General features: G+C 46.0%; 1 protein-coding gene across 7 annotated transcripts in view; it reads left to right on the forward strand.

The window, feature by feature from the left end:
• Positions 1-13180, forward strand: part of CACNA1E (calcium voltage-gated channel subunit alpha1 E) — a 496128-nt gene that overhangs the window by 395915 nt on the left and 87033 nt on the right. For all 7 annotated transcript variants that reach the window (XM_017524464.2, XM_017524463.2, XM_017524471.2 and 4 more), the window contains exon 10: positions 11758-11873. In XM_017524464.2, the coding sequence (XP_017379953.2) occupies positions 11758-11873 (116 nt within the window). The remainder of the gene's footprint in view (positions 1-11757; positions 11874-13180) is intronic.

Genomic DNA, 13180 nt, shown 5'->3' on the forward strand with positions numbered 1-13180 from the left:
ATTTTTAGTAGAGACGGGGTTTCACCGTGTTGACCAGGATGATCTCGATCTCTTGACCTCGTGATCCACCCGCCTCGGCCTCCCAAAGTGCTGGGATTACAGGCTTGAGCCACTGCGCCCGGCCATTAATTTTCATTATGTGATCAGGCAAGTCCCCCCTCCCATGCCTGCAGTCAAGAAGAAACAGAGTGCATCTATGGAGGGTCTCGTAGGCCACAGTGAAGGGTTTGTATTTTAGCAATGAGAAACCAGAAGAAAGCCTTAAACAGAAGGATAGCATGATGCATTTTGAGTTCATAAGTCACCCCCTTTTCCTGCTATGAAAGAAATAGGGGGATTGGGACAAACATGGAAATGCGAAGTCAGCCAGTGAGGCTGCTGTGCTGTTGCAGCCTACCGAAGGCAGGAAGCACCCAGGCAGGAGATGGCAGTAGCCTGGACTAGGGTGACAGCAGTGGGTTTGGAGAGAAGGGGTTAGACTGCCAGGAATTACTTATGGATTGGGCTGGGGTTGGGATAAGGAAAAAGGGAAGAATGGAAAAGGACCCCTGACCTGGGTCGTATTATTTACTGAGGTGGGAGAGACTAGAGGAGGAGGAGTTTGGAGAGAAATCGCTTGGCCATGTTACATTCGAGGTGCTTATTTGACATCCAAGTAGCTGATATCAAGTTGACAGTTACATAAATGGGCTTCAAGCTCAGTGGTGAATTGAGGCTGGAGACAAACGTTTGGTAGCTTTCAGCAAAGAGATGATGTCAGAAGTCTCCAAGGGCCTGTGTGAGGTCACCTGGAGGGAGAATGTGCTAGAGGAGAGGACCTATGCCTGGGCACTAGGGCACTCCAATGTCTAAAGGAGGAGAGAAGGACATTGAGAAGAATCAAACCAAAGCGTGGGTGTCATAGAAAGCCCAAGAGAAGAGGCCTCTCCTGGAAAGGTAAGCTGAAGTCAAAAGATCTGCTGTGCCCCCAACCCCTGTTGATGCCACAGACCCTGGACCCACACAGCTTCAGGACTGACCTGGAATTGAGCTAACTTCAGTTATTTCAGGCCAAGGCACAGGGTGTGTGCCCCCCACCACTCTGTTCTCTCCTGTTGTCCCACATCTGAACTGCGTCTTGTCTGGTGGCTGCCTTGTGGTGCACTTATTCACGTTGTAAACATTTGCTGAACGGCCTGTCTCTGCGGGACTTCAGGTGTAACCACGAACAACAGCAATTAAGATGTAAATTAATGACTGTGTGAATCAAAACTCCTATACATCCCATCCTATTTTAATTGCATCCCTGGAAAGGACAGTGAGTGGAAAGGCCAGGCTAGCCTTTCTGTGTGGTGAGTCACGTTGGGTGCATTAGTCCACACCAAGCCTCTAAACTTCCTTCTGCTCGCTTCAAGTCTCCCCCATGAGCTCCCAGTTGTCCATATTCCCTCTTCTTTCCCATCTCCACCATTCCATTTCTGTCAGCTTTGGGCCTTCTCCTTTGTTCCACTTGACCGTCTCAAAGCATATAAAAGGGCTTGTTTTCACAAGGAAGAACCTTTGGTGGTGAGCCATGACAGTTTGCCTTCCTGGGAGGAATCTTTAGTGTTTAAATTATCTGGGGATGTTGAACAAAGGATTGTGGGAAATTAAAAGCTTTTTTACAAGGGGGAAAAAATGCCCACACAGGGCGAGGTGTACAAAGCGTCGTCCTGGTAATAAACTCAGTCACTCCCTAGAACACAGCCGCACCTCTCCTCAGACACCTCCAAAGCTTTTGGGGAGGGAGCTGGTTGCTGTGGCTTCTCAGAGGAGTGCGAAATGTGTCTCTGAAAAGAACACAGCCATTTGTTCTCTGTCAGGATGCCTCTTTCATACTGTAATTAGAGTGCTGTGGGGGGTGTAGGTGGGGGAGCAAGAAGAATATGAAATGCTCTTACTTCCCTGGGGCTCATTCTTTCTGCACCACAGGACTTTGAACCCACTGAAATATTGTGACAAACATACACTATTATATGCAGAGACAGAGAGGAAGCAGCATGTGCACCTCTGAGTTCATGCCTTGATAGTATCTGTGTGCCACATGTGGTGGCGCAGGCTGGCAGAGAAGTAAACAGTCGATCTCAATTCTGCTGTGTAACTCTTTGTCTTTCAACACTCCTGAAAGCCTTTATTTTTCCGATCTGCAAAACAGAGATGAAAGTATGATCCCCCTAGTCCCTTTCTTAAGAGGTTTTAAGTACCGCCATGTGAGAATCAGAACTTTTCAGTGTTCATAGTACGTGCTATTCCGTGATCATCCCACTCATGGGAGGGATTTGTTAAGCAGCTAGAATGAAATAGTGTAGCATCCAAGAATATTCATGGGTTTTTTGGCTTTGTTTTAAATTTTATTTGAAGCAATACCAACAACAATTTCTTGATTATGTTTTACTGAATAATCAGTTAACATCTTTCTAGCATGTGCCAGCAGGGGGAAGGAGGGTGGTGGAGAAAGAGCGTCTAGGGTGGTTCTGTTTCATTCACAGCAGATAATCCTTGAAGCAGCTGGTACATATTGTGTGGATGACAGAGAATTTGGTGCTATTGAGCTTAATGATCTTTAATATAAATGTGTCAGGATATCCAGCTGACTTATATACACAGCTGAACTCCTGATCCTCCCCCTTCTCAAACCTGCTCCATTATCTTTTCCATCCCAGTTTACTTAATTCCATTCTTCTAGTTGCTGTAGTTTAAAACCTTGGGGTCACCTTGGGTGCGTGTCTCTCTTACACTCCTCATTCAGTGGCTAGCACGTCCTCCTGGCTGTGTCTTCACAGTCAATAGAGAGCCCCACTATTTCTTCTGAGCTGTATTCTACCACTCTGGCCGAGGCCACCCTCATCGGGATATAACCTGGAAGACCTCCCTGCCTCCACCCTTAACCCCCTTCGGTCTCTTCTCAACAGAACAACCAGAGACATTCTTTGCAAACTTGTGTGTGGGACTGCTCTGCTGACACCCACCAATGGTTTCCCAATCACACCAACTAAAACTCAAATCTTTATGGGGTCTCTACGGCCCTGCATGACCCAGCCCTTTACTTCGCCACTGCCTGCTACCCACGTTGACCCTGTTTCTGTGTATTCCGTCCACTCTAGTCACATTGGTCCCTTTCTGTTCTTCAAAAGCTCCCGCAAGATGCTTCTGCCCCATAGCTTTGCCCTGGCCATCACCTCTCCCTGGAGCCCTCCTCCCCAGATGTCTGTCTCACTTCCTCACACCTCTCATATCGCTCTTCAGGTCTCCTCGGTGAGGCCCTCCCTGGCCACTCCGCCCAGCATTCCACCCCCCAACCCCAGTACTTACTATACTTGTCTGCTTTCTTTTTGCCTGAGGAATTATCAGTTCATAGCATTCTGTATGTTGTACTTACTTATCTTGTTTATTGTTTTTCTCATGCAGTATAATATAAGCTCTGTGAGGACAAAGGACAAAGATTTGCTTTTTTTTTTTTTTTAAGAATGGGGTCTCATTTTGTGGCCCAGGCTGGTCTTGAACTCGCGGCCTCAAACCATCGTCCTCCGTTAGCCTCCCAACTATCTGAGATTACAGGTACAAACCAACGCTCCCAATTATACTTGCTGCTATATTCTCATATTCTAAAACAATACCTTCTATGTAGTAGGGACTCAATAAATTATATTTTGGAGGTGGAATGAATATGTAAAATAAAGGCCTGATAATAGGTTATCCGTATTAAGATACATTCACAGAAATGCCAGCAATATAACAGCTACTTGGAGCACCTACTGTACATTGTACTTTCTATCATTTAATCCTCACAACAACCTTTTGAGATAAGTATGATAATTATCTTAATTTTATGAGTGAGGAAACCGAGATTCAGTTTAAGAACTTGCTCCAGATCACACCACGATGGACCTAGGATTCAAACCCAGGTCTTTACAACTTCAGAGCTTTTAATCATTATACTTTAACAGCCTGGATTCCACCAACTTCAAGGTTAAAAACCAAAACAGGAAACATATTCCAGTTCCTTCATTATCTCCCTTACATTAATCGTCACACTTTTCCCCCCTGCATCTACCAAACAAATAAATGAGATCTCAAGGTTGAGAAGAAAAAGAGAAAAGACCAGTTATTCCCTGAGCTCCTAAAAGAACAATCTTCTTTGAGTTCGCATAACCGAAATGTCCTGAAGCTACGGGACTGCACTGGCTTTGGAATGCGATGCTCCAGGTCAGCCGCGACTGCCCTAGTCCTTGAAAATGGCAAGTCCTCTGGCCTCTCTCTATGCCTTAGTTTCCCTGCATGTGGAAGGCTGATCTCGGACAGGTGATCTGTCAGGTCCTCCTCTCTCGATATCCTAGTCTGTGAGACTCCTGGTCTGCTTCCATTGCCATGGACATAAGGCGGAGGGGTAGGAGTGGGATACAGCGCTTCATGTAATGCCACTTATTTGCCTTTATTTTAGGGAAGGATTTCTGCTCATAGGAGGAGCCTTCCCATAGCTCCAGATTCTAAGGAAGAGTGACCCCGTGTGATGTAGTTGAGATATGCCTCCCCCATCCTGCTTATTAGAGTCAATGATGGATAGGATTTAGAGGGCTAGCTTCTGTCTTGGCCTTTATTTATTGACAACCTAAGTCTCCTTAAATCCTTTCTGGAACAAGTCAAGGGATAAAACATAAATAACTTTAATACTGCTGAACTCTGCGACCTTCAGTAAGGTGTTTACCTTCTCTGGGGCTGTGTTTGCATCTCTGAAAAATGGGAGAAAACGTTCTCTAAGCTCGTAAGAACACAGAAAATATATGAACACTGAAAAGGCTCACCCCAACCCCAGCTCATTTCCAATGGCACTGAAATGAAACCACTGCCAACACAGAATTACCAATCATGCTTCCAATTTCTCTGTTAGTTTCAGAACATTTAGGGTTGAGGAGGTTTTTCTTGATGTCTAACCCAAATTGCTCCTTCCCGAAGCAAAGACTTTACAGGAACCTTGGCAAGGTTTTCTTGTGGGTAGCAAAGCTCTCTGAAATATGGACTTTGGAGATTAATAGGAATATGACCATGTGGCCATTCGTGTGCTTGGCAGAGTGTGTCTACATATGCTGCTTGTGCCAGGATGAGCGTGTGTATCCATGCCAATGTGTGTGTGATGAAGCATGCAAGTGTGTACAGGAGTGTGGATAAACAGATTTTTGAGTCACACAGGCTGGCCCATCCTGGCACTCTGTCTTCTCTTTGGTTGCCATGACAGCAGTGAGGGGCTGTGCATCAGTAAACAAATCTCCCTGCTTGGAGCCAGGAGGAGAGGTCTGGAGTGAGAGGCTGAAACATGAGCCAAGCAGTCCTCCAACAAAAGCTTTCTTAGCCCAGCGGACCTACCAGAACATCTTCATCACTACACAAGCATTGAGATATCCGTCCAGGTGCCCTGTGACTGACTCTGGGGTGACATAACATGGGCAGACATTTCAGGCTGGAGCTAAGCTTTCATCAGCCTCACTTCTAATCCCCAAGAGTTAGCAACAGCATAATCAGTTCTAGAAATGTGAATGACCAAAGCCCCTCCTAGTATCAGCCTATGGGCTAAAACCAGTTACTTTATTAGGGCAGAGATTAGCCACTTTGTGATTTGTCTGTAGCAATGGCTCGTTTATAGGTTCAGACATTCATAAAATATTAATTTTAATAATAACCTAAAAAGACTTTCAAAGAAGTCTCTGTCTTCTTTCCCCTCACCCCTCCAGGCACACATGATAAATGTTTTGGGCATTCTACCTAGTTTGAGATTATGTAATTCTTCCACTTCATCTTATTGATGAGTAATATAGGATTAGCTGTGTATTAATAGTTTTACAATTTATATTTCTTATGTACACTGTTGCAGAAAAAAAAGCAGTCACAAATACAAATGCAGTAACCAGGATAAAAGAAGAAAACTGTACTCAACCGTGCAGTGCGAAGAGATCCACCTTGTTCTTAGTTTCCATGACTGAAATTCACAAATCCAAGCCTTGCGTACATACGTGGGATCCGGAATAGAGGCTCATCCATGCTCAACCCCAACTCCCCTTTCTTCCCCCTATGCAAGAGCCGTATGTGAGGATACTTACAGGTCACCCTCCCTCAGAGGAGCCAGGTTTGAGGCTGAGGAACAACCAGAAATTAAGGATAACAGAACTGGGTAAGGGGAAGTATCTGCAGTGAAACATGACTTGGATTTGTGTCACTATACAATCTCTTAAGGAAATCTAGTCAGGACTCTCAGGGTCAGCCAGATCTGTCCTGCCTCTGGTTATGAGCCTAGGGTTTATATGTGTCCTGATTCAACTCTGACGAAGAAATTGAGACAGCGAGGTAACTGCCCCATTTGTAAGCAGCAGAGGATACCTATATCCCAAGCTCTGAAAATAGACCTGTGGTGTTCCTGTTGCATCACATGGGGATTTGTTTCTGTTCCCCTTGCTTGGAATTCTGAAATCTAGACTCATCCCATCTTAAGTTCTGTTGTATCTCTGGGTGTGGAAACCCTGGATAGAACAAATAAAAAGGAGTTGATTACCTGTCCTCTTAGGCCAGAGGCTGTTGCCAAGCGGCCTTAGAGAATATGAACATTCTTCTAATATAGGCTGGATACCCCTTTTACATTTCCTGTGCCTTGCTCCAAGGGAACTGGATAAATTAAGATATTAGTAGTGCCCCGCTTCGAGCTGCCTTTCAGTGAGGGAATTCAGCAGTCATCTGGTTAACCAAATAATGTTAATGTGCTTTATCTTTGCAAAAGCATCACCATCTGAATAACCCCAGGATCCTCTGCGAGGAGGAAAGGGTACTCAGACCCTCAGAGAAGAGAGAGGGACCAGCTAAAGGAGTATGCTTTCTTTCCCAGGTCTGGCCACATACATATTCATGAGCCTGGTGGGCATGTTAAATCTAAGGTTTATGAAGCTGAATCTTATTTGCTCCTGTTCGCTACAGAATGCAATATGTGTATGAATAAATGGAAACAAAATCTACAGTAGATCACTGGCTTGACTAACACTATGAACTTTATTCTAGTTCTTTAATAACCCAACACAGAGCAATGGATTTTTATGCTACTGTCTCAATGAAAAGCATAGTCCCTTAAAGAAAAACAAAACCCATCTGTTTTTATATCCTTATTTTCCTCAACCTTGGGCTGAAATGAAATCCCTCTTGTAGATTTTAAATGTTGACTTCTAGATAGCAGGAAAGACAGCTAAGGCATCATAAAAACAGAACATAAACTGGAAGAAGACAATAGTTTGAATTTTGTCTTTGCCTCTTGCTAATTGGGTTGTTTTGGGCAAGTAATCTTTCTGAATCTCACAGGGCTTTTGAAACTATAAATGAAATAGTTTACATGAAAACAATGGGTAAATTTAACAAGTTGAAATGTGTTATATGAACATTAGCTGTTCTCGATATTTTGTCTCTATAATCTATGGAATCTACTGTCACACCAGACACTGGGTTAGGCTTCACAGACCCTTGTTGTAATGTGCTACGATGCAGGCTTTACTTGACCTCGTGAAGTCTGCAGACTAATCAGGGAGACAGGCCATGGGTACTAACAATTATAACAGCAAGCGAGGAGGGGCGACAAGAGTTAGGAAAAACACAGGTGCCGGACTTGCTACCCAGGTTCCCAGTGAAAGAACAAAACAAAAAAGGCCGCTTGATAAAGAAGGCCCCCCACATCCTCCTTTAAGGTGCTGGAGCTGCTTAGGAGGTACCCTCGGTGGTGCACATTCCTTGCTTTACTCCTTTTAGCCAAGAGGCTTGGCCAGATTCGTCGGGTTGCGGGCCTGTGAGTTCCAGCTAGGATGCCAGGTGGGAGGGTGGGAGGAAAGGGAGCTTACAATGGCAAAGAAGAGCAGGGAGCCCAGCTGGTGAGACCTGGAGCTAGGAAACTTCCAAACACCAGGAGCATGTGGAAACAGCGCTTAACCTGCAACCGGAGGAGGTTAGACAAAGGGAGGTTAGACGGGTCTGTTGGCCTTTCCCAGAAGAAATCAAGCTACGTCGTCATTCTGGAGGCCATATAGAGGTGACACACTCCATTCCTCTTAGTCAATTTACAGTAACTATAGTGGAGTCAAACCACAAGAAACTGGTGGCGGCATGCAGGAGCTGCCGCCTGCCGCTGGTTTACCTGCTCCCTTTGGGTCAGTGCAGAGATGGCATACTCCTTTTAAGCCTCTGGGAATCAGGGAAGAGCTATCATTTCTCCTAGTAAGCCTGGATATTTTTCATAGAAAAGGATCTACTGAACTTACACTATGTGTTAGGCCTACTCTAGCCTGGGAAGATAGAAAGTTGAGTAAGGCACAGAATGTGGTTACAAAAAGCTCACAAGAAGGAGAGACAGTCACACATACTGACCATGGTAAAGGTCTGACTGCAAGATGAGCTCGAAAGAGATGAAGAAGAGGTAGACTGGAGGCCGGAAAGTTGGGAGTCAGGGATGATGGGACCCAAACAGAAGAGCCAACATTCCTGTGTGGCCTTGAAGAAGGATTTTGACTCAGGCAGATAAGAAGGAATTCCAGGCAGATAACCATTGTGCGCTAGCCTTGAACGCCCACCCTGCCTTTTCAGGAAGTGTGGAGAATGTGCTGTGGTTGAAACATGGCTGTGGTGGGTTGTAGGCAGGCAGGGGGTGGGCGGGGATGGTGGGAAGAGAAAGGTTTGGCTCCAACTATGTAAGACTCTGAAGGCCATGCTTGAAGGCTTCATCCTCTTCATTCAGCAGAGGATGCTGGAAGCCATAGAGGAGGTGCGAATAGAGTAGAAAGAGATGGAATTTACATCTGAGAGTCGTGGTTCCTCTGAGTGGCTATGTGTCCTTGGACACTTGCCCTCTTAAAGGGCCACTTAAGGCCCTTTAAATTCAGTTTTCTGAGCTGGAAAATGGATACATTGATCATAAGGCTTACCCTAGATGTTCAGGGTGATTATGTTCCTCTGGTCATAGCCTGCTTAAATTCTCCTTTTTCAAGGTCTTGCTCCAAATATCACCTTCTTATTAAACCTCTCTGGATTCCCCCAGAGCTTAGTTGAAAAATCAAGACATATACCTATGATAAGATGAAGTTGCATGTAAAAATGCCATTAGGTTAGGCAAATATGGGGGCCATGAAGGACTTGGGCTCTTATGGGAGAAAGGCCTGGGCTCGAATCTTGGCTCTGTTTCTTGCCTAAACTCCATCAAGTTGCATAACTTTTAAGTTAAGGATGAAAATACCTATTATATCTTCTCAGAATGGTTGTAAACATTAAATGAGCAAAATGTGTGAAGGTGCTTGGTAAATTAAGACATGCTCTACATGTTACTTACTGTGGTTATTACTGAAAGTGTGGAAGTGATAAGATTCAGCGAATGTCCTTTTTAAAAAAAAAAAATAACGTTGGGCCAGGCGTGGTGGCTCATGTCTGTAATCCCAGCACTTTGGGAGGCCAAGGTGGGTGGATCACCTGAGGTCAGGAGTTTTGAGATCAGCCTGACCAACATGGCGAAACCCTGACTCTACTAAAAATAAAAAAAATTAGCTGGGCATGGTGGCAGGCGCCTGAAATCCCAGCTGCTCAGGAGGTTAAGGCAGGAGAATTGCTTGAACCCGGAAGGTGGAGGTTGCAGTGAGCCGAGATCATGCCACTACACTCCAGTCTGGGTGACAGATCAAGACTTCATCTCAAAAAAACAGATAACATTGATAGTGTGAGATGGGTGAAAGGAGGGGAAAGAGACAGGAGGTAGAGAGACCAGCTGGGTGCTATTGCAGTGATCCAGGCAGGGAAGGGTGAGGTCCTTGACCAACATGGTGAGGATAGAGAGGCAGGGTGAATTCAGGTGCTTTTCTGAAGGTAGAACCAACAGGACGATGGTACTAACTGGACGGGAGGGATGAAAAGAAGCAAAGAGCCAAAGGTAAGAGTTTTGGTGGGTGGTGATGCCATGAACCAAGCCAGCCCCTTGTTACTTCCAAATTGCTGAAATTCAGAAAGCAGAAAGGAGGCATTTCAGGGCTTGATTTCAGTTACCTTGGCCCTCACTGGCCCTGGTCACTCTTCATTTTGGCTCTCTTCTTCCCTTCCCCAACAGCACCTTTAATAGAACCCAGTGAACCTGAAGCCAAGCGTGGGAGAATTTCTCCTTCCGATGTGCCTTTCCCTACTCCTCTGCCTGATTGTAGGCAGGTGGCTGTACCCAAGGAAACCAGCTCTATCCCAGTAGAAAGGCCAGGTGAGGGCCGAGCAGGTGTCTCTTGGCATTATGGTAGACTGGCACCTCCCCTTTCCCTGCACTGTGGCTGGGGCCCAACCCCCAGCCCCTCATTCATTTCTTCATTCCTGGACATGAGAGAGAAACTGGCAGGACCCACAGTGGGTGCTGGACTCCCCTCAGATTCAAGCTACAGCTCTATTTTTTTGTTTGTTTGTTTGTTTCTTTTTGAAACAATGTCTTGCTCTGTTGCCCAGGCTGGAGTGCAGTGGCATGATCACAGCTCACTGCAACCTTGAACTCCTGGGCTAAAGCAGTCCTTCCAGCTAAGCTTGCCAAAGTGCTGGGATTACAGGCATGAGCCACTGTGCCTGGCCTGCAGCTCTTTATGGGGATCACATTTAATAAGCAAAACAGCTTCCCCAGTAGTAGGAGAACACCTGAGCTGTGGATAGGAGCCACTGCACAGGTAAGCAGCATCCTAGCCTGGAAGGATGTGTGGTGAGGAGAAAGGCATTGCCAGAGGTGGCTTCTGGAGGAATCTGTTAGCAAACTGATTTACTTATCCCCATCTGTTCACCCATTGAATTTGATCCTCCTCTTCTCTACAGGGAGCCCTTAGTTCTCTTCTCTCCTCTTTTCCCGTGGAACTGTAGCCTTCTCATTCTGTTGTCACAGCGAGTGAGATTGGTCCCTTGAGCCTATCATGGGCTCTATCTTCTTCCTGACCTCACCTGGGCTTTCCCTCTGCCTCTTCATCTCTCCTCCACCCACCCCACCTTCCCACTGGCTTTACGGGAGTCAGGTATCCTTCCCACGACCCTTCCTTTCTTATTTAACTGATATCAGCCACCTTTGAATAGCATTTTAACCTTTCAAGTCGTCAGCCTCATTGATCTTCAGTGGCAGCTTTTATTGAGCACCAGTACAGGGCAGCCGAGGCTGCACAGCATTGTGGTTAGAGTTCACATCTCAGCAAGGCACTTCACCTCACTAAAGTCAGCTCCCCCATCTGTTAGATGGGAATTTTAATAGTATTAATACCTCGTAGGATGGTTGTGAGGATTAAATGAGTTAACGGGTGTGAAAACCTTGATACAGAGCTGACATATCATCACTGGTCAATATACATTAGTTACTATTGTTAGGAAAAGGAGAAAGCAGCTGCGCCCTTTAGAGGGTGAAGGGTTTTCGTTGTAGCGGAGGAGGTGGAACGTGGCATTTTGAAACCTAGCTTCTCACATGGCTAAGAAAATACCTTTCAAAATAGAGCAAGCAATCAGTTGGTCCTGACTGGAACGCAGCTAGTCTGGGAAGGCTTCCTGTGTGAGGCTAAATGAGGTGTGTTTCTGTGTAACAGTGTAAGGAGGTCACAGTTGCAGCCTGGGTCGGAGGAAAGGGGACTTGGGCTTAATAGAGGTGTGGCTCGGATGCTGTCTCTGTTGCTTGATTCACCCTCTCCCTTATTCCTGGCCCTGTCCAAACCCAGTGAATCGTATCCTTCTTGTTCACAGGGAATTTGCCAAAGAGAGAGAGAGAGTGGAGAACCGAAGGGCTTTCATGAAGCTGCGGCGCCAGCAGCAGATTGAGCGCGAGCTGAATGGCTACCGGGCCTGGATAGACAAAGCAGGTAGGCCTGGCGGGCTGCAGGAGCCTGGGGAGTGGGCTGCAGAGACATCAGGGCCGGCCCCTCACTCCCGATGCCCTGATTCAAGGGGCAGCCTAGACACGAGAAGAGACACTGTGGATGTCTGCTGGGTGGCTCTTAAGGTTCCCTGCTCATCCTACCTGTATCCTCTGGGGTCTAGCTGTCCCTCCACCAAACTGTCCCATCTACCAAACACCTTAAGACAGGCAACTTACCAAGGTGAACTGAATAAGAGAAACGTAACCCAATCCTGGAGCTGAGGCGGGGCTGGTGGTGTTTTATAACGCCGTTCCTGGGCAGTCTGTTCAGCAGATACTTACTGAGTGCCTGTGTTGTGTCAGACCCTGTTCTAAGCACTTGAGATACAGCAATGAGCCAAATGGTCAACCAGCTCACCAAAGCTCTTCTTTTGCAAAGCTCCTTAGTTGTAGAGGCAGCAATAAACAAAATAACAAATGAATGACTCATAAGACAATGATAAGGCGGTAAGTACGATGGGAAAACTCATCAAGGTAGGGTTATGGGGCATAGAATGTGCCGCAGTTTTAAATAGGAGGTCAGCGTGGGCCCATTGGTATGTAGACTTGAAGAGATGAAGGGGTGAGCCACAGGAAGATCTGGAGACGAGTATTTCAGTGCCAAGTACCTAACATGGGAGTGAGCAAGGAGTGCCCAAGAAGCAGAAGAGGGAAGGAATAGAGAGGAGTAACAGGAGACAGAGTGACGGCTACCACGGGGGGAAGTGGGTAGCAATCATATTTGACCTTATGGGCCATTGTAAGGGTTATGGGCTTCACTCTGAGTGATGCAAGAACCACAGGAGTTTTGAGCTGAGGGCTGGCATGCTCTGAATTTAGACCATAAAGGAGCACGTGCTGGCTGCATTGAGAATAGTCCATAGAAGGACAAGGCTAGAAGCAGGGGGAATCATAGTGAAGCCATCGCCACCATCCAGGGAGTAGATGGTGAAAACAGGTGTCTTCCTAAGCCTTGAGCTGTTATCAGTTCTCACCCTGTGGCTCAGCATTAGGAATAGCTCTCAGCCACCTGTGAGAATAGGTCCAAACCTATCATGATTTCGTTAACCCACAGAGCCACCAGATTCAAGTTTGGCTGCGGTTTGGATGCTTATGTGGGGCATCAATCACTCCCATACTTGTCAGGAAGAAGGACGGATTTACTTTCTTTATTTTAAAGGTTGGATTGCATTAGTATTATATATCTTCATTTTCTTCCAGAGGAAGTAGTGATTATTTTAAATAGAAAAAATGCACATAAGACAGTCAGTA

The sequence above is a fragment of the Cebus imitator genome, unplaced genomic scaffold (genome assembly GCF_001604975.1).
Source record: "Cebus imitator isolate Cc_AM_T3 unplaced genomic scaffold, Cebus_imitator-1.0 Scaffold33, whole genome shotgun sequence".
Classification (NCBI taxonomy): Eukaryota; Metazoa; Chordata; class Mammalia; order Primates; family Cebidae; genus Cebus; species Cebus imitator.